The sequence below is a fragment of the Erithacus rubecula genome (genome assembly GCF_903797595.1).
Source record: "Erithacus rubecula genome assembly, chromosome: 1".
Lineage (NCBI taxonomy): Eukaryota > Metazoa > Chordata > Aves > Passeriformes > Muscicapidae > Erithacus > Erithacus rubecula.
In genome coordinates this window covers 103717230-103738265 of record NC_136658.1, presented here as the reverse complement: position 1 = coordinate 103738265, position 21036 = coordinate 103717230, and the positions used below count along the sequence as shown (strand labels likewise).

General features: G+C 35.1%; 1 protein-coding gene across 1 annotated transcript in view; it reads left to right on the top strand.

Annotated features, from left to right (window-relative positions):
- CFAP47 (cilia and flagella associated protein 47) overlaps positions 1–21036 on the top strand; it is a 258137-nt gene that overhangs the window by 147246 nt on the left and 89855 nt on the right. Inside the window, exon 51 of the mRNA XM_079305151.1 lies at positions 9862–9959. Within this exon, the coding sequence (XP_079161277.1) occupies positions 9862–9959 (98 nt within the window). The remainder of the gene's footprint in view (positions 1–9861; positions 9960–21036) is intronic.

Genomic DNA, 21036 nt, shown 5'->3' with positions numbered 1-21036 from the left:
GCAAGGGAAATTCTATAATTCAGTTGATTGAATGTTATTTGTCTTTCAAGTGAAAGGCTTGTGCTGCCTGAATATGCTGCAACTCGTAAGAGCAGTTACTTGCTTTTGTGGCACAGCATTAGTAAAAATTGGGTTAACTTTGTCTTCAGTAAACTTATTTTCAATATTTTATGTTGACAATAATAAAATAAGGCTTGGAATTTCACAATAAAGAACACAAAGTATATTTCACCACAGCCTATTACACCTGGAGGATTCTTAAGGACCTTTGGCAGGTCCTTGCTGCTAAGACTTAAAATTAAAAAGCCTTTGCAATAACAAAGTGCCATATTTGTGAACAGACTTCTGTGACTGAAGAATTCCTGCTGCTTTTATGCTGTCTTTTTATTTTTTTGACTGCTAGTCACAGATCATTGTGTTTAACTAATATACTCTTCATGTAATCTATATTTCACCAATGTACAATCATATTTCATTCAATAACTTGTGTATGACTGAAACAAAAGTTGAGAGCAAGAATTAATTACACATTTGTATTTTTTTACCAAACCAAGATTTTTACGAGTTCTCAAGTCATACTAATTTTGTATTTGATTTTTCTGGCTACAATTTTTTATGTCAAATGTCCTATTTTAAAGAGTTCTTAACAGCCAAAATGTTAATTTTATTAAGATATTCTATGTAGTAAAATGGGACCTATTAAAACAAAGAACAAATTAAAAACTGCAATTGTGTTTTCTCTGAAGAAATATAATTATTAAATGCATACATTTATAAACTATTTTTCACGTTTTGTTTTCATTCTGATGTGGAACAGAAAATACACTTTGGTATCATTTTAAGGAATTTCCTGACTGGAAATCATCTTGAGTATAACTTAACCTACTGTGCCAAGGGTATATCAGCTGTGACTGTGTGGATGACAGTGTGTGCATGACTTCTGAGCTGGCTTTTGCCTTTTCAGGCATGATAAAATATTTGTGTGGCACAGCTACCCAAGCTGTTCACCTGGCATAAGTCACAGTCTGCACACTTTTCAAATGTGCAGCACTATGCAAAACCTGGCCAGTAATGCTGCTTCTGCCAAGAGGCAGAATAAAAAGGTTATTTTACCATACCTTTTAAAAAAATTTTAAAGCAATTGGTACTTCTGACATAAGGCATCTTTCCCTTCTGTTCTCTTTCCAGTTATTTTCCTTGTTACATGCCTTATATTGGGTTTGTATGCATCCTTCAGTATTACTGATGATTTTCCTAACCTTCCAGAGAGCCTATAGGGAAATTTAAAGACCCCTTTTTCCATGGATACCCTTAGCTTTATATGCTTTTTATGCTTTATAGCTTTTAATGCTCCTTAATATAATAGGAATAAGGAATATTTTTTCTTTTTCTTATCTGAGACCTTATAAATTGATAGCCAGAAACAAGGTTCCCTTTGGATGTTTCTGTTCCCTTTGTATTTTTCTGCTACCTTTGGATTTTTCCAAAGTTAAGTCATAGATAAAGATAGAAAAATGGTGTCAGTAGAAATAAAGGCATATATGGCAAATGGAAAAAAAAAACAGTTGTCCCTTGGGGGTAAAGCCTCTTAATTTAAGTAATTTTAAAAGTTGTATGAAGTAAGAGGAAACAAGGAGGCTTAGTAAATAATTTGAGGTCATTTGTTTAACACAGTTCTGACTCTGCATTTGTTAACAAAGTATCACAGTTCCATTTATATGAGCTAAAGGTTATGGCTGTGAATGAGGGTGTTTTGAGACATTTTGTGGAATATGAGAATGTGTTAGGTATAACTTGGTAGAAGTAATTTGTTTCCTTGTGGATTCTGACAAGCACACCTCTAGGATATTCTTCAAATTTATTTCCTAACAAAAACTGCATTACCTAGGTAATCTGTCCTAGTTCTTCTCCACCCTCACCACTGTAAAGTTTCACTGGTACTTTTTCCATGCTCTAAAGTTCCACCATTTGTTGCTCTCTCCATCAGAGGTCACTCCTAGCAGCAGCTTTTTGTGCATGTGAAAATTGTGAGCATTGTCTTTCCTCAAAAATCTTCTCTAAGGAAAATAAAATAAAATAACTCATTAAACAATAGTTGTTTTCTGAGCTTCAAATCTTATTGGTAGTACAAGTTTTTGTGTGGTTTCATGTCTTTTCATAAATGCCTAACAATAAGCTACTTTATGGGGTTTTTTTTTTTACTTCTTGAGTTATTGTTTCTTTGCCCTTTGGAATTATTTCCTTATTCAACTCTTAGACTAGATTATTCTAAGTATCTCCTTCACTTAACATCAGCTTCTTTCTTTGCCAGGTCTTTGAACTGAGGTAATTATAATAACCAAATAACTGTGAGTCTTAAAGCAAATACCATTTATCTTCACATTAGAAGTTAAGAGGTACTTTAAAAGTGTTAGTATTTTAAACAATCACTTCACCATGTAATCTCCAATTATGTCAAATTTATGCTGAGTGAAAAGTTCTAGTTCTTCTTCCTTGCTATTCAAACTTGTAAAATCATAGTGCATTAACTGAAAAAATATCTTCTTGTAAATTACCATGAAGGTTCTGCTTGTGATGGCAGTCTGATTTTGAGGTAACCAGCTGAGACATGCTAATCATCACTAAGACTAATAGAGCCAGGCAATAAAAGGCAAAATAATGCCTTAAAGGGAGAGTTTTGAGAAACCCATGTGACATAATGTTTGTGAAGTGCAGGTTGCTCCCAAACATACAGACCATTGCACTTGAAACCTGCCAAATTTCTTTTCAATTCTATTCATGGCAGATTCCTTATGTAGCAGATTGTTAAATGTCCCTGCCACCCCACCTCTTCAGCAGGTATTCAGAGGCTTATTACTAAAGTCTGGGGTTCTTCTCAGTGTGTAGCTTTATGTTCTTAGAAAGGCACAGTAAGAAATGTAATTGAGACATTGGACCTACGTTGGTAAGGTTTGTGACATTCCTTTGAATTCATTCCCCCAGAATTTATTCCTCAAACTTTTGCTAAGACAGAATATTCCCATCCCTGCCCCACTTCCCCACACTCTCTCCCAAAACTGCCAAAATAGTGAAGTTTTGACTCCTGTGTTGTTAAAAAGTTCCGGATTTCTTTTCAGCATTTGAAATTTTCTTACTCTTTCTGTAGTTTGTATTCACATATGTCATGCTCCCTGCAGAGCTCAAAAAGGTGATGCCAAATATATTACCTCTGTTCTTGTTGATTTTCTGTCTCTTGTTTTAGATCTATATTTACTAGTGTCACAAGTAGTCATGTGCTCTGAGTTCACTCCCCTGCCACAATTCCATGATTTCATCAGAAAGAGTTTGATAAGTTAAAAAGATCAGATCCTGATTTCTGTCTCTGTGTGCACCAGCAGGTAGATCTGGCACCAATAGACAGATCTATCAATAGATAGGCTGGGCTAAATGTCCTGATACATACCTTGGTTAAATGTAGGATAAATGGAGAGGGAATAAAAGACCCTGTACAAGGTGAATAACCATATTTGGCATATTTACATTTTCATCACTCAACTGCAAGGAAGAAGGGAGAGCTGTGACATCATCATATTAAACTACTGAGAGTTTATGAAGAATATGAAGAATATTCTGAGGTAAAGATATTTTCCATCTTCCACATTCCATGGACATATCAGATCTGCTGGATGATTTTTTTGAAGTTGTTACCTGGGAGATAGAGATGAGTGTCTATGGAGTAAAGGTGTCTAACTAAAAAATGGTGTTAGAACATCCTGCTGTGGTGGTATTAATAGTAGGGAAGATTGAGCTTCAAAAATGGAAGATACCAATAGCATCAGTCATCCATTTCCTTGAAATAAGCTGTCTAGTGTTAAAATTCTCTCCTCTCCTTACAGTTTTGAAGAAGTTTAGGGAAAGGAAATGTCTTTCATGGGCTAGTGGTATCTCAGTCTCCATCATAAGGTGGTGATGTTAATTTGAAAAGGTGGATTTGAATGCAGAATTTGAAAAGTAGAGGTTCTGGATTTATGCCTTTTAGAAGTTCAGATGCTTTCTCAGAGCTTTGCTTTATACTAATTCTACATTACTCCAAGGGCCAAAATAGATTTGATTTTGCATTTTAAAAAAATGTTCTAATTTCCATTTCTGAATTTTTTTGAGTGGAAAACGCTCTGGAGATAAAGTCCTTATGTAGTTTAGGACAAATCCTGAAGAAAAGGAACCTTAGTACATCTTGTAGATTTTTCTTTTGTAGAATACCCTTCTTCACCAAGCCTGCCTATAGGTACTATATTAACTTGAAAATTCTGAATTAATTTAATATGAAATACATATTTACACATGAAAGTATCATAATTTAATTTTAAATTGCAGCATTTTGAAGGCACAACTTTTGTACATCAGTTCCAATTTACATGTGCAAACTAATGAATCTTCTGACCTCAAAGTCACTTTAAGGACTGTCCATTTGCATGACTTAGGCTGGATACAGAATGTAAGGCACACTCTAAATTTATGAAAGTTGCTCTTGGGAAATTATTGCTGTATTAAATCTTCAATTAGGTAAAGATGCTGTAGAAAGAACATTTAATTTGAAAATATCACTTAAATTCAGCTTTTTCCTTAAATAATTTTATTGCTGATGCCAATACAAGAAGTCAGTAAAATTAGGATTAAGTATTTCAAATAAATTACTGTTATTTAGCAGTACAGTTCCCCATTGTGTCCATATCACACACACCCCCTCCCAAAGACCACAGAATTCTCCAGTTTTCAGGACACCAAGGCAAATCTTCCTTCATCATCAGTGATGTGTCATTCAGGTGACTGATGCACAGCTCTGTCTCAATCAGGAGAGAAGGATCTTTTCTATTTATAACTGACAGCACACTTAATGGCTGGTGTAGCAGGCATAGGATGAAAAGCAAATTTATGGAAAGGGAACAGAGAGATCAGAAATTTCAGCTTGTGGCTGATATGGTAATAAGGTGTTCTCATCCAAGTGAGTGGAGAGGAGCAGCTTGTGAGTGGAAGGAAGAGGATTTCAGAATTGATAACTCTTCAGGATGTGATACAAATATAAGATTAAAAGTGTATGGCTTAAAATGTTGATATGCTATAAATACTTTATAACAATTTTTAAAATTGCACAATGCACTAAGAGATCAGGCAAAGGAGAAACAGTTTATTTGCATCACTGAAGAGAAGTAGGACAAGGCACCAGACTGATTTGATTCCAAAAGGATATTCAGCTCAGGAAGAAAACCCAATGATTTTCTTATATCATACAATCTAGAATGAGGTTTTGGAAGTTTGAGGTTTTAATCTGAAATGTTTGTTAAAGGTTCAAGTTTAATTTTCATGTAAATTGTAATTTAATAATCCAGTATTTTAAATACAGAACTTTTTGTTCAAACTACATTTGTCTGTTCACAAATGTAACAATTACTGTAGATAAATACTATTTGAAGAAAATGACTTGTTGTTAAGGAATGGATACAGAAATATGCCTTTTTTTTTGATTTTTGATGTTCCCTCAGCTCAGAGTAACTACATGAAACAGGAATTACACAGCTTTCTATGTGATTCCATAGTAAAAACAAAAATTACAAAATAATCGGGGAAAGTTCTAATAATTTAAAATTGGGAAAATATTTTACAATGGTGCTCACAATATGCAGCAGGTAACACATGGAAGATGCTCCAACCTTTAGTGACAGATGCTTGACCCTAGTCAGGGTGACAGCCCACTGACCAAGGGACAGACTAAAAGAAAGGTGGTAGAGATTAAATATTGGTGTAGATGCATTTTTATGTTCAGATTTGTGCTCGCTCCTCTCTAGTGGTGATTTCCAGCTGATGTACTGACTACAATTTGTTTTGTTTGTTTCATGAGATCTGACAAGATCATGACCTGATGGTTGCATGAAGCAGGTTTAGGATTTTTATTTGTCATTGAAGGCCCAGAGTGAGGAGATAAGAGATGCAGGCCTAAAGTCAGATGGAGTTTATCTCACAAGACATCAAAGTGCTCTGCTCAGGCCCTAAGAAAAGACTTAAAATGCATTTAAAATGTCACTGGAAGTTTAGAAAAGTAGAGAGAAAAGGAAAAGTGCATATTTTCTTTTTTTCTGCCTGCTATTGAAATGTGTGTAGAAAACAGAACCAGACAAGTATATCCTTGTTCTGTGTCTGGGGAAGGAGCTATCTGAGTTTCAGCCTGAGTATATTGAGTTTATCTCCATTACCCCTGATCCTTGAGCCTTTCCCAGCATCTACTCTCTGGTAAAGTAAAACTCTTTGAAAAACTCTAACAAGAAATGATGAAAGAAACCCCCAAACTCCTACCTTTCTGCTCTGTACATTGGAAGATGAATTTCTAATGCTGCATCTATCTTCAGCCATGCAAGTTGTTTTTTGAGTTTGAGTGCTGACAGAACTAAAGGAAATTCCAGATAGAACTAAAGGAAATTATTTTGATCTGTTTAAGGTATTTTCTTTTTTCCAGGGAGAAGCTTTATAGCTTTGGAAGTGACTTCTAAATATTCTTGAGAGTAAGAACTAGCTTCTTTCTTGTGGGTTGTCTTAGAAAGAGAAGAATTTTGCAATAAAATTAGTCCATTATTACTTGGGAATGAGGATACTTGCAATAAATTGGCCTTGATGTAGCCTGTTCAAATACATTATATGGGTAAAGACATGAGCAGGGACTCACCTTTAAAGTCACTATTTGATATCAGGTTTTCAGGTAAGTGAGGATAAACCCCTGAGTTTTAAGTTTTAAACAATGCAAGTGGGCAGCAAACTTCAATTCAGCTTTGTTTTCACTGAGTAAAAGTTGAACATCAAAGAACATCAAAGTTTATACCACTTCAAGGCTTAATACTAAGAGGAAATTGCAAAAAATTTCAGTCAAGGGTTCAGCTGCAAAAATATAAAAGATGCTCCTTCAGCAAAGAATTGCCAGGTTCATACCATGCATCAAGAAAACTGTTTCCATGAAAGTATTTAAAAATTTTTAGGGAAATGCCAAGTGTTATGCAAGTAATATTATCATTGAAAATATCTAAATACATGTAATATCATTGAAAAATACATACAAGATATTCCTTCCCAAAAAAGTTTAGCTGTTTCCTAGAAAAGTAATCTATGAGTACTGTAGTTTCTTTAGGGTCTCCAGAAAAAGTATTTGATTTTTCAAAATTGAGAAAATTTTAAAGCTAAATGAACATAAACATTCAAGTGCATAAAAAGGTAGAAAAAAAGTAATCAAGAATTTCTAACATAGAAAAAGGTTTTAAGAGGTCAAAATACTTGAATTCAAAACTGAAAGGAAAGTATCCTGACCTGAAAGCTTTGCTTTTAAGAAATATCAGAAATCAGATTTTTTTAAGCAAACTGAACAAAAAAAAAAAAAAAGCATTTTTATATTAAAGGAAGAAGAGAGAAGGGAACTAGACTATAAGTTTTCTATTACTGCAGTTATGAAGAATAGAAATGTGATTCAGGAAAGTTATGAGTACAGAGGAGAAATGTGTGATCTGAGAGAAAAAAAAGGCTCTAAGTGTATGGAAAAATAACTTGGTTGCAGTATATATGAATTGCTGGAAGGTCTAATATTGTAATGAGAAGCAGGGTACTATGTAAACTATATTTCCCTTATTCAAACAGCTGCTGGTTTTGTCAAATAATTCAAATAGTTTTATGTGTTGTGGCTTCCCTCCCTTATTGTGATGCTTAATAATTTTTTTGAATATATAAATAAACTCATGTCTGTAATTTCTGAATGTATACAGGAGACCTGTCTAAAAATTGGCAACACATTCTCTACCTTTTCATTTCTTCATATGCCAAACTGACTTAAGCAAGGGGTCTCATGGTGGTTTGCACTACCACAATTTAATCCATGAGGTCCTTTGAATTCCCAGACTTGCAGAATCGTAGAGTGGTTTGGGTTGGGAGGGACCTTAAGGGTTGTCTAGTTCCACCCCCCTGCCATGGACAGGGACACCTTTCATCAGCCACAATTTCTGGGTGGACACTCTCATGCAAAGGTGATTTGTTACTTTCTTCTTTATTAGACTGAAACTTTTTCTGCTGAAACCTCAATTTGGAAGAGTCTCTCTGACCATATCTCTCAAAAGAAGCTCTAGAGTTTAGAAAGTCCCTGAACTCCACTGTAATGAACACTACTGCAAAGAATTAATTTAGATTTTCTGCTGCAGCCTTATCTTCCTTGAGCATTCCTTTTCCACCCTGATCACCAATCAGCCCTTCTGAGTTTGCCAGGCTACCAGTTTCAGATGTGTTTGAAAAGCTTGTGCTACTGCCTTTTTAAATCCCTAGCAAGTTGTCACTTGAGGGTGGATATTTTTTTTGGTATGAGTATTCTTGGAGGTTTGAGGAGAGGGTGGCAACCTTGTTAATGTTCTGTTTAAATAGCAGCTTATGTTCTTTTCTGTTTTCCTTAACCCTACAGAATTCATTCATGAATGCTGTACTTTAATAAATCCCTTAAATCCCTTTGTTCTGCAGTTAGTCACATATCCTTGGTCAATGGAACTTTACTGTTGTTTTCCTCTTTTGCTTCCTACCTGAGTTTCAGATATTTTCCTACAGTTTGGCTTCATTCTTGAAAAATATGATGTCCTGAGCTATGGGTACTCTGATTAAAAACGTTTATTTCAGCTTCCAAGGCAGTATGTTCTGTTTTGGTAAAGGTGATCCTCCTTCTTGCACAAGTTACCTCTCTTCTGTGTATTTTCTTTTTTTTTTTTTTTTTTTTTCCTTTTGTAATTGATTAAACTCAGGGTCCTGTACATGCCAGAATCCTTTGATGGACATTCAGAAGATCTCTCTACCTCAGTGATGCTAATTTTCATAGATTGTAAGACACTGAGGCTATTGCAGACAGTGTAAGCCTGGAATTCTGGTATTAAAACCCAGTCAATTTTATGCATATCAAATTAGCCCAGAGAAAATGGGTAAGTTAATACAGAATGTATTTGATGAAAATTTTAATAAAATAATGCAAATAAAACCTGTCAGAAACCATTTTATTGGAAGCAGTATTTGGAAATAGTCATATATGTGGAATAAGGAACTGCACCAAGGAAAATGGTGACTCTGAGATGAGCTGGGGTCACAGCTGAAGAGAAAACCAGTAGGAGCTCCCAAGACAAATTCTGTGTTAAAACAGGAGTGCTAATGCAGCTCTAGTTTATAATTCAGGAAAATGTGAGTAGGAGGATTAAGGCTATTTTCATCTCATACAATCCACTGACAAACAGGAATAGTGCAAGTTGTTCTTGGGTATGCATTATTAAAAGGTGCTAAACAACTCTTTACACATGAAAAAAATCCTAGCACATGAAATATTTGTGCTGTGGAAATCAGGTCTTATGGTAGAGATTTCAGGCTTAATTTGTTTCATCTACCTGAATGAGACTGATGAGATAATTTTATTACCATTCACGACTGTGTGCTAAAAAAAGGAAAGTACTAGAAAAAAATATTGTGTAGGAGGAATTAATTTTGGTTTCCTGATATAAAATTACAAAAGTACTCTCAGTTTGATATGAAGTTTTATTTACGAATCAGTGATAGTTAAAACACAGAAACAGTGTAGTTTTTTTTTGCCAATGTGCTGCTTCCATTCAGTTTGTGTATATATTAATTTGTTACTATTTTGAATCCTGACAAGAAGGGATCAGATAATACAGTTTGTTGACAGTGATTAAATCAGTTCATGATTTGCCTTGTCTCAGTATGAACAGTGACTGGCATTTCTGCTGAAAGTTCAAAGTTCTCATTGATTTGAAGGCTGCTAGGATTGATCACTCATAGGATAATTTGTAAGGCATTTTGGTTTTTCTAACATAGGAGAAAATTCTACAAATTGCAAAGTGTGGTTCTCCTTGAAGATTTACAGCTCACCTGCAGCAGCAGAAAAGACAATAGAGGTGGAATGCAAAGCTCTGGTAAGATTACTCTGAATGTCTAATTTTGTTGTACTGCATTAGAAGAAAAATTTAATTTTTATTCTTCTGGCTGCTATCAGAGAGGATTAATCAATTTTATTAAGTGACCACACAATCATATTTTGAGTAATAAAATTCAATACTTATTAAGATCTCATTTAAGCTCAGGGATATGAACTAAAATAAATGCTTGAATAAAATTATCTTCTTTAATCTATTTGAAGAATTACACTTTTATTCTGCTGACATCTGCTTTTAATTTTGGATCTTAAATAAGCCTTAATTCTAAAAAAACTCATTTTATCTGTTTCCACAACAGAATATGGCTCTTTTGGTACTTTGCTTCTTCATGCAGGCCAAATTATTATTGTCATTTAAATTTCTTTAATCATTGGGATGTATTTAATCATGTTTGCATTACTAGATGAATACATACGGTCACTCTTAAAAAAAAAAATTATATTACTCATACTAGAATAACAATTGCATACTATTAAATAAGTATGCTTTAAGTCACTTAACTATGTAAAGTTTTTTTTTAGTATGTTTGCTTAATAAACAGTGTTCTTGTTTCCCACTGATTTTTAATTTTATTTGTCTTTGAATTATCATTTGTAAGATGTTTGTTTTCAGAGCTAATATTTTTCCTAACTTCTGTAAATGGATTTTTGCTTTATCATCTAGACATCCTGCTTTCTGCATGCATTGCAACAATGGGTGGTGGTAACAGATTATAAGAGTGGAAATGACTGCTATGGTACTTTTCTGCAGGAACATTTTTGCAAATAAAAATAAGGGATGGAAGTGCTAGAGGAATACCTGTTCCAGTCACAGATTCTGGGAATGGAGAGAAGAGCCTTCTCAGTTATTTTACATGTGTTCAAATGGGGTGGGGGGAGGGAGAAATCCAAACCAGTGAACACTTCTGAAAATGTTTAAATATCATTGTTCTTGTGTAACTTCAGGTTTGTTCTTCTTTCCTTGAAATTCAGTGTCCTGACTCTGAACTTCTGTAGGGAAGAGAAACAGATAATGTTGTTTTCAAAGTCTTGGTGTTGGAAGGGTATGCAGGGAGGTGTCTGGTGCTGGTAAGAAAGATAAAAGCTAGACTAAAAGAGTTTGTGATTTGAGACCTTGAAAAGAGCAGTGTAGGTTTTTGTCCCACAGGATCATGCATTGCCTTGTATCATTTTCTGATCTGAAAATTCTCTGAAGTGGTAAAAGGGAAAGCTAGATTTGAAGTACACTATTGATTTCTATTGTATGAGAAATTCTCAAGGTGCATAGGAACTCTTCCTATAAATTTTAATCAAATTCAATGTGAAAACTTGAAAAAACCACATTGAAGTACAAAATACTTCTGTGATGTTTGGGACACTGAAATTATTGACCTTAAAATTTGGATAATTCCTTTAAAGGAAGATGAAGGAGGTAAAGAAGTAGCTATGCCTCTTCTTCACATCTCTATGGAAAATGTAGTAGATTATTTTATTGGTGAATTTGGGAGATAACATGGATATTTCTGACTAACAAATGATAACGTGTGGTTACTATTATGAAATTGTGATTGCTGAATTTGCTGGTTACATGGCAGGCACTTAATTTTGGAGTGTGAGAGCTTTCTGTTTCTGATGAAAGGGAATAGGATTATCCTAGCTAATGTCTCAGTAGAACTGTCAGTGTGATACCAGGAAAGAGAACCAATACAGTCCTTGACTGATGAAGAATGGTCAGACATGAACAGAAAGCAAATAATGCTGATGGTACTGTTATTAGAATGAGCACGTGTCTGGTTTTTGAAAGTTGAAAATGATTTTGAAATACTGGAAGAAAATAAAAGAAATCTAGTAGCATGGGGGACTGGAAAAGCAGGCCTTGTCATATGAATGTTAAATAGCACTCTCAACTTAGTCTGCCAAAGTAAAAATGGATAACAAATGTGATCATTCATTAAAGAATATTTAGTGATGATGTCTCAGTTTTGCTGACCAACATGCATCAAGAGCTAAGATTTACATCTGAAAATTATTTAATCTTGCATGGAATGTCCCAGTAATGAGAATAATAAAACATTGGAAGATCTTACTGGTGAAAACTGTAGAGTCTTGTGAAGGTGAGAACTTTAAATTGCTTCAAAAGCTGATAAATATTTACAAAGCATAGATGCCTGGTACATCTGCTACATCAGTATGTCAGATTTAATGAATACATTGATCTCCTTTTGACCTTCAAGTCTTCTTCCTTCCTGGCTCTTGGAACAAAGAAGATTAGCAACATCTAAAATACTGATAACACTGCTTTTGTATGGTAGTTATAGCTGAATCTCATCATCAAATGCATTACAAATTTATCCTCAGCATGTCAAAAGTACTGTTCTGTCTTACACTGTTCTGTCTTCTGAAACATCTGAAATTGGCTACAGCAGAGGTAAAGTTGGCAGGATGAAGATGATTGATGATCCAGGTGTAGCATCTTGCTGTTCTTGATGGTGGCCAATGTGACCACCAGCCTGGAGCACCCAGGAGCAGTGCAGGGTGTGGGATCATCTTGGCACATGTCCTGTCATAGTCAGTGAGTATATTTGCTTGCAGATTCCAGTTTTGTGTTTGAGGTTTGAGAATACTTTAGATTGACTCGGCCTTTTGTATTTCATACACGGGCATGTCTGAAATGCAATGCCTGTGGCAGGGTGACAGCTCCCACCACGTGGAAAGGGGAGGTGAGAGGTGTCAGGATTCTGGCTGAGTTTCTCACTCTGTGCAAGGTGTGACCCTGATGGATGGTCTCAAGCACTGACCATCAGTTGGTGCTGCTTCTCTGTTGAAGAGTGTAGAGAATTGTGAAGAAAAAAGAAGTTCTACCTGGCAGCACCATATAATTGTGTGTAGCTCACATCTTGATGTCAGCATAGAGTTGCTCTCTTCTGGTTTTAGTGCATAAAAATTGGCTGAAAAGAAATATCACAGTTAGGTCAGTACTGTCCCCACCCCAAACTCCTGCATTGTGTCACCATCCTCCTTTAATTTGCTCAGAATTTTCTGTGCTATGTATTATTGCACATGCTTTCATCTATCTTTTGCATAATGCTTAATTCTGATTAGATTAGTGATCTTGAATTGGAACAACACAGGATTTTTCAGTTAAATTTACCTATAGTTTGCTTTGTTACTTCCAAGTCTTAACATCCTTAAGGTGAAAAATTTCAATATCAAAGCATATCTGGAGATATGTATCTGAAAGACTTAGAGATAATTTTGTTTAACTCAAGTTTTTATTAAAATATTTTAATTTTGCATTTCTACATTGTTGAGACCCATCTCACTACACATTGTTTTTGGATGTGTTTTTTCTCTCAACTTGAAATTCAAAGTGGAGATTGATTAGTTAAATGAATCAAGCCCAGTTTTATGCTGCCCAAGTTTTGTTAAAGTTTTTTTGACCTGTTATAGCTAAAATAATTTAAGCTTGTACTATGCTATTAAGATTATGATTAAGGTGTTCATGGAAACAAAAATATTGAATAAGTCAATATTGAAAGCCATAAGCCATATTGCAAAAGTCATTAATTTTAAGCTATAGTTTAATTTCAATTATTTTAATCATTGTAGATCAGTAAAAGAAATACCCTTGTTTGAATATTAGAAGTTATTTAATGGAAATTGAGAGTCAAATCCTATTGTAGTCCTTACTCTTCAGTAGACAGTGTGGGTTTCTGGTTGGGCGGATTTCAGTGAACATCTAAGAACTGACCCATAAATTAAAGGAAGTAAAGGAAATAGCTGGTTTAATTTAAAATATAATGATTTTTACATAGAAGCACAGTAGTTCCTGCAATTTGAGACACACTTGTCTCTAAATTGCATTAGATTTGATTTTTTTGGTGCATGTGGTCAGTAGAATGTCACCACAAGTTGTTTGGTATACAATGCTTTAGAGGTCAATACAGTGTTTGAATAAGAAAAATAATGTAATCTCATTTTCTGTGAGTGTATTTTTTTCTATGAGAAAAATTATAGTAAAAAAGGAAAAATTTTCAAAAACTTGGCTGTTAATAGTGCTAGTGCTGTTTAATATTGTTATGTTTAGAGGTTTTGGGACAGAGAAGCAGTTTCACTTCTTACTTTTTCTCCCTAGTCATTAGTACTCATGGTATCTCCTGTGTTGGATAAATGCTTGGTGCCATTACTTTGCAAATAGGAGAATAAAATATTGATTTTAACTTTCTTTGTGATAATTCCACATGCTTCTATTTTCAAGTAAGGAATGGATGTCAGTCTGTTTTTTCAGTGTTCAATTAAACTTCTTGAAAATAGATTTATTTCTCACTTTCATATCCAGGTTTTTGGTTTTGGTGGTTTTGTTTTGTTTTTGTCATGGTGGTTTGTTGGTTTGTTTGGTGATGGTTGTTTCAGTTTTTTGGGTTAAAGTGGGGAAGGCTGGGTGTTTTTACTAGTTGAACAGATTGGTTTGATGATTTCTGATTTTCATTTAAAATGAATGTTTTTTAAAGCCTATAGCCTGCTGATCTGGGTATTTTTTCTAAGCCAAGCCCTGAATGCTCTGAAATCCACTGCTCAACCATTGCAGAAATGAGAATAACCCTAATGAAATGGGGGGTTCATCCAGCTGCAGGTTTGTTTTCTACATTCTGCGTATATTAAAAGAAAATATATAATTAGTGATGCCTGGAAAGGTTGTAAGGGTGCATTCCATCTGTGAAGGATTGCTAAAGCTTTGTAAACAGGAAAACCCTTACAAGTGTGTCAAGGATAAATCTTATTTCTGAGGATATTATCCAGTGTTGGTAACACTGAACCCAGTCAGTCCTACTGCTGCTGATAATGAACACCTCCAGCTTTACCTTGCAACTTCATCAGTCACTGCCCAGATTCAAATTCTTTTCTTGGCAGCTGTCATAATGAAAGAAACCAATCTAAATTCTAAGAACATTTGTCTTTTTTGAGTGTCCTCTGTCATTCAGTCCACCTGGAGAACCAGCCTGGCCAGTTGGTGCTTCTGGCCTGTAAAGAACATTCCCCCACAGTCATTAAATACTCCATCAATTCTGCTACATGTAGAAACATTTCCATACCACTGTCCTGGAATTAATCCCAGAAAAGAAATTTCAGATTTTTTTAGGCATCATTTCTATTCTATCATTTTAGAAAATTGTTCTGTTTTGAACTGCATGATGTAAGGGAAAGTGATGTTGGAAACTTGTCAGCTTTGACTTTCCTTCCACCAAAGCAAATTTAAGGTTTCATTTCACCCTGAAAAAGATCATCATCTCTATTAGAAGAGATCAGTTGAAAAGTAGCTCAGGGAAAAGGGGAGAGAGTATGCTCTGTGATCACAGTGTGCTCAGGAATTTATTCATTTTTCTCTTATGAAAGTATTAACATATTTTTATTTAATTTTGTCTTTTGTCTAGACCAGCCTGTGGCAGTCTAATAAATCACAAAAGCATAGGAAGAAAATTTTAAGAGTAGGGGTGGCATAGGATTCAGAAATGTATTTTCAAATGTATATTTTACTTTTAAAAACTTTAGAAGTATATTTGAATAGTTCTGTGGGTTTTACTCAGTTACTGACATTTAGATAGCACAAGCTAGATCAGACTATACAAGAGATACAAGAGAGCTGGAGAGGGACTTATGGCAAGGGCATGTTAGTCAAGGAGTAATCACTGTAAACTGAGAGTAGGTTTAGATCAGATGTAAAAAAAAGAGATTCTTTACTGTGAGGGGGTGAGGTCCTGGCACAGGTTGACCAGAGAAGCTGAAGTATCCAAGGCCAGGCTGGATGAGGTTTTGAGCAACCTGGTCTGGTGGAAAATGTCCCTGCCTGTGATAGGGGGGTTGGAACGAGATGATCTTTTATGTTCTGTCCAACCCAAACAATTCTGCCATACTCCTCAAACTCTTCTCATACAAAAATTATACTGCCTTTTAATGGATCTATAAGTTGTACATCAGAAGTATCACCCTTGCCAACTCTGTGTTTCTTCTCATAGGATTTATTGGCTCGAGGAATAGTTCCCCACAAAAGCCTTGGCTATCTTTGGAACCTGGGAATTATGCTTTGGGGACTGCAGAAGCCAAACCCATCAGTAGGAGATGTCATTCTGTTTTAAACCTTTTTTTTTTACAGAGGCACAACAGTAAGAAATCTCAGAAAATATGTGTTAATTTTTCCCATGCCTCTTTCCAGCTCTTTCCTTCATCTGTTTAATTGCTTGAAGGGAACTCACAAGAAAATAAACATTGGTGTTAAACTCTCAATACACAGAAATAGTGTTTTAGGCTGGCTTTCCTGATTGCCCCCACTTACCACTCCATCTGAATCACACAGCAGTCCTGGAGTGGATGAAATCTTTCTGGTTTGAGTGTAATTTATCTGGAGAATTATCTTCCATGTGCTCTTCTAATGTCCTTCAGCCTCTGATGGATTTTAACTTCATGAGAGTGAAACAGAATCACTCAGAAACAAAACATTGCTGGGCATTGCACATTTGGAGTGCAATGAGGGCTGAGACACTGCTGTGCTCTGTGTCCTCCTCCTGTGGACAGAGCACAGCACCCACATCTTTGTAACCCATCCTGTCAAAAAACCCTGCACATGTTTATTCTAGCAGGAGTTTGTATTTTGTTGTAACTGCATGATGTCAATTCACAGGTATAGTGCAGAGATCTTGTTACAAGTAGCACTAGTGTTAGAGCAGAACCAACTTAGAATCTAAATTATGTTTCTGTGAGATTTTCATTATTTATTTAAAAGTAAAAAGCACATAATTAGGAATGTTTTGTAATTATGTAACTTGGCAGTTGAAGACAGTTATACAGTGTTTTCATAGCTGTGGTATTTTAATTTTTCATAAATCCTAAGCAAAACTGTAGCTGAATATTGTTATATATGACTGATACTTGGATCATGTTCTCAGAAACTGAGTAATCTAAAGTTATGAATCATGCCCTAGGATTTTTTAATTTCTATCATATGATTTCATGACAATTGGTAGTATAAAAAGTAAAAGAACCATGGCAACATGGTTGGTGGGAGGAAAAACAAATTTGAGAAGGTGGTAATTATTAATCACTCTAACTAAAAGCAGTTTGGCAAATAATTCAGACTAGAGCATATTTGTATAAATCATAAAAAAAATGAAAATTATTAGAAACATAAAAATATGAATGATTTTTTTGCTAAATATTTAACGGCTGCCAATCCTCTCTTCTTTTCCCTATAGATGAATAATCAGTTCTGTGGTATAAGAGTAGGGAGCTAATGTAGATCACAAAATGACATCTGAGATGTCACTACCTGCCATGGAACAAAAATGTGAGGTTAGATCTAAACCAAGTAATTAGAGGGGATGTTTCATCTGGACAAGTGGTCATATCTATGAAAAATAACTGTTATGTGAAGAGAGAGAATAGCTCTGAATAACAAAACTACCAATTCCCTTAGTCCATAACTGCTGTTGCTACTCTGGGGCTTAGAAATCCAAAACAAGAGGGTGTTTCTCTCAACCATTAAACACAGCAAGTCCATGGAAAAATTCTTTTTAAGAAAAATTTTCTCACTGATGACCTGGAGTAAAGATTGAAATAGGTAGCAAAGTAACATTGTTGAAAGGAAAATGTAATGTTTGAACTCTGTTCTCTGTCATTCTGTCACTGGTAGGAATTTATGCTAGGATTTTGGCTCAAGACAAAACATGGTTGTATGTGTACTCTTAGAGTTGGGTGGGAGTTTTTTTTGTGATTCTGTTTGGGTTTGTGTTTTGATTTTTTTTTTTTTTTTTTTTTAATAAATAGCAGTGAGAAGAACATGAAAGAGAACAGTGAGAGTTTCTCCAAAAGATGTAGTTAAGTATAAATTTTCCAACTATGTTTGGAGGCTCTTAAGAGTGACCTTCTGGGAATTTTTCTGCAGAAATCTAACCTTTGAACCTGTCCTGACATTTTTCAAAGCTGGCAAGAAAATTGGTGCAACTGCACTGTTCTCCCCCTCAGTGATTAATGAGACCTGGTGAGAAATCTCTGTTTTCCTTGTGTAAGATGAGGGAATAGGAAGAAGGTATCTTTATTATTCATTCAATTCCTGTTAAGGTTGTCCATCTGGAAACAGAAAGCTCTATCTGTAGGACTGTTTTGGCAGGGGTACTACTGCTCCCACAAAATGTATTAATAACTCTGCTTCTCCAAAACAGTATTACTATGTTCCAATGATCAGAATGCTATTTAAAAATTCTAGAGTGAAATTCAAATAAAATTTTATAGTATCAATTATTTTTATTCAAATCAAATAATATTTTATTAAATAACATTTTTCTGCATCTCTAAAACATGAGCTAAAGCAGCTAGTTCTTTTTTTCTGCTGGATTTCTATGGACAGTATACACAGCTTCTGAAACAGCCCTATGATAATTAAATTAGATCATAGCAATGAGCAACAGGTTAATCCACACATACAAATATTTATAACATCTGAATCAGGAATTTCAAGTAAGTACATAAAAATAGCTGAATAAGGATTTGATTTGCAGAAAGGTGCTGCGTTGAAGTCTGAAAAATGCCAATACCTCAGGAATTATTTGATATAAGTTACACAGTTTTATTGGATGTTTTTACTTTAGGCTACAGCCCTGCCTATTTTAGATGGTTTGGGCTATTGAAAAAGCAACTAAGATTTTTCCTCTTATATTTAATTCAGAATAAGGAATGACTGTAAATGTGACAATCTCTGACACTTGTCATCACCCTCAGTAGGAAGGAGGGCTTAGTGTCTGTTACTGCCTGAAGACTTTTCTCCAGCCTTCTAAAAATTAATTTGCTGCTTGATTTGAATTCCTGGTGTAAAGGTAGATGAAAATAATTCTAACTGAAATCTTAAAAGACTAAAGAGAAGCTCAAGTCTCAATGATCATAAGAGACTGCCTTAGTTGAATCTGCAGACCTATTTGTATAAAAGTAACTAATCTGATGGCCATAAAATTGATTTCCTGCAGCAAATATTTCTAGTGAACAAATTCCAGCTAAAGCTGTTTGAGAAAAATGAGGAGTAAAAATTAACACTACTTTCATATGGAAGGAGGTAGTGAATATTTGCTCAGTAACCATTTATATATTTTTCTGGGATTTAGAAACGATAATTTACAAAGAATTTTAACACTTCAAAGGAACTATCTATGAAAGCAGGAAGTTTCAAGTCAAATTAAAATTTATTTACCATTCATTTTTCGTTCATTAAATAACACTTTCAGTTATTATGAGTTGCTTGTACACTGGCACATAGTTTTAGTTCTAAATGCAGAGAAAACAACCATATTTTTTAATTTAATAAATTGATAATTATTAGTATCTTCAACCATTGAAACCATTGCAGTAACAATTTACAATTAAAACTTTTGTTATTGTATTTTACTTTGGCCTTTACTTTTATTTCCTAATTTGTAACAGTATTACAGAGGTGTAACTTAAGCTGATAAATTTAGGGCCATTATCTCAAATTGTTTAGAAGAATGAACTGCAGTAGTTACTTTGCCTTGCAAATATTCTAATGGATTTATTCAGGTTGAATGAAGAGGTCAAGAAGGAAGGTGATTCTTAAATGTTGATGTCAAATGTCTAAAAATCTGTTAGTTACTGCTTTAAGCACTTACTCATTAGCAGTTTTCTATTTAATGGAGAAAATTCTAAGTGTATATCACAGATTCACTGTGTCAAGAGACTTTTTAATCCATCCATATACTTGAAAAGTAGTATTTTCTGTCTTGAGAGGAAATATCTAATATGTGAGCTCCAAGCAGGATCTGTACAGCAGGAGATAAGCCAGAGGGGAAGGTCTGTTTGGAACAGTGAGTTATTAGTTTCTGCTTTAATAAAACCAAAGCCTGCAAGGGATTGAGTTTGGTTTCCACATAAGCATGGAGACATTAGTTTTGTCTTTTCTCTGCCAAATATATATATATATATTTTCTCTCTCTCAAGTCTCTGTGTGAGTACCCCAAAGTTGGTAACATACCTCTGAAATGTTGCCCACCCCCACTTCCACAAGCCTTGTTCTTAGGGGTTGAACCTTGTGCAGCTGCTGCTGCTGCTAGAGGCTCCCAGGCCAGTCTCCCTCTGCCTGTGAGCCCTTGCTGGTGCTTCTGAAGGTCACTGGCCCAGTGCTGCTGTTAACATGCAGGTCTAAGCAGAGCCAGGGTGTTCCCATTGCTGGTTCCAACCTTCACATTTTCTTGGTTTTGGCAGTCTAGAAAAATGAATGCAGCAGATCTGTCCTGTGTGAGCAGGATGTGACTATAGGATGAATACAATAGTTGAAAAGCACTTCATTGATACTTACCTAAGTTTTGAAGCTGAAACCTCAGGGGAGAGCTTTTGCTGTATAAAAGTTAAAGGATGAAATAATGGCTCACATCCAAATATGTGGATGTGCCAAGAAAAGGTATATTTCAGGTGGTTGTAGTAGCAATTCACTCCCTCACAAGGTGATCTGCCAGGTGGTCAAAACTGAGCAGATAGAAATGTGGAGAAACTGGTATTTAAAGGTCTTTATACTCCATGATTCATTGAATCATGGTTATCTAATAAACACTTTCTTCAACATCTTCCCCATACAGAGAGGTTCTTTCTGATTAACAGCAGAAGTAGTCAGTGCACAGACCCAGGGAAATGCAAGTGTGGGCCTTGGTTCAGGCTGCTCTAATTTTTGCTTCTTAAGAGGTTCTAGTAATAGATACCATCAATAAAAATACGTAATATAGATGTTAATATTATTAATAAACATTGCTTGTGATGTAGTGAGGGTGCATTACTTTTGTAGAGTAACTGCTGAGGGAATGTGTGGGACAGACTGCAGACACCTCTAGCATGTCACACATAGAAGTCATTATTTCTAATGCAGCATTTATTGTTTCATGTGAGACAGTAATCTGAGAGCAAACCTCATGGGCTTAAAAGTTAACTTTTCTTGCAGCAACAGCTAGAAATTGGGGCTGTTTTCAAAGTTTATCTGATCTCATGAATTATAGTAAGGAACAGAAGGAGATAACTCTTATAGAGATTGTTCC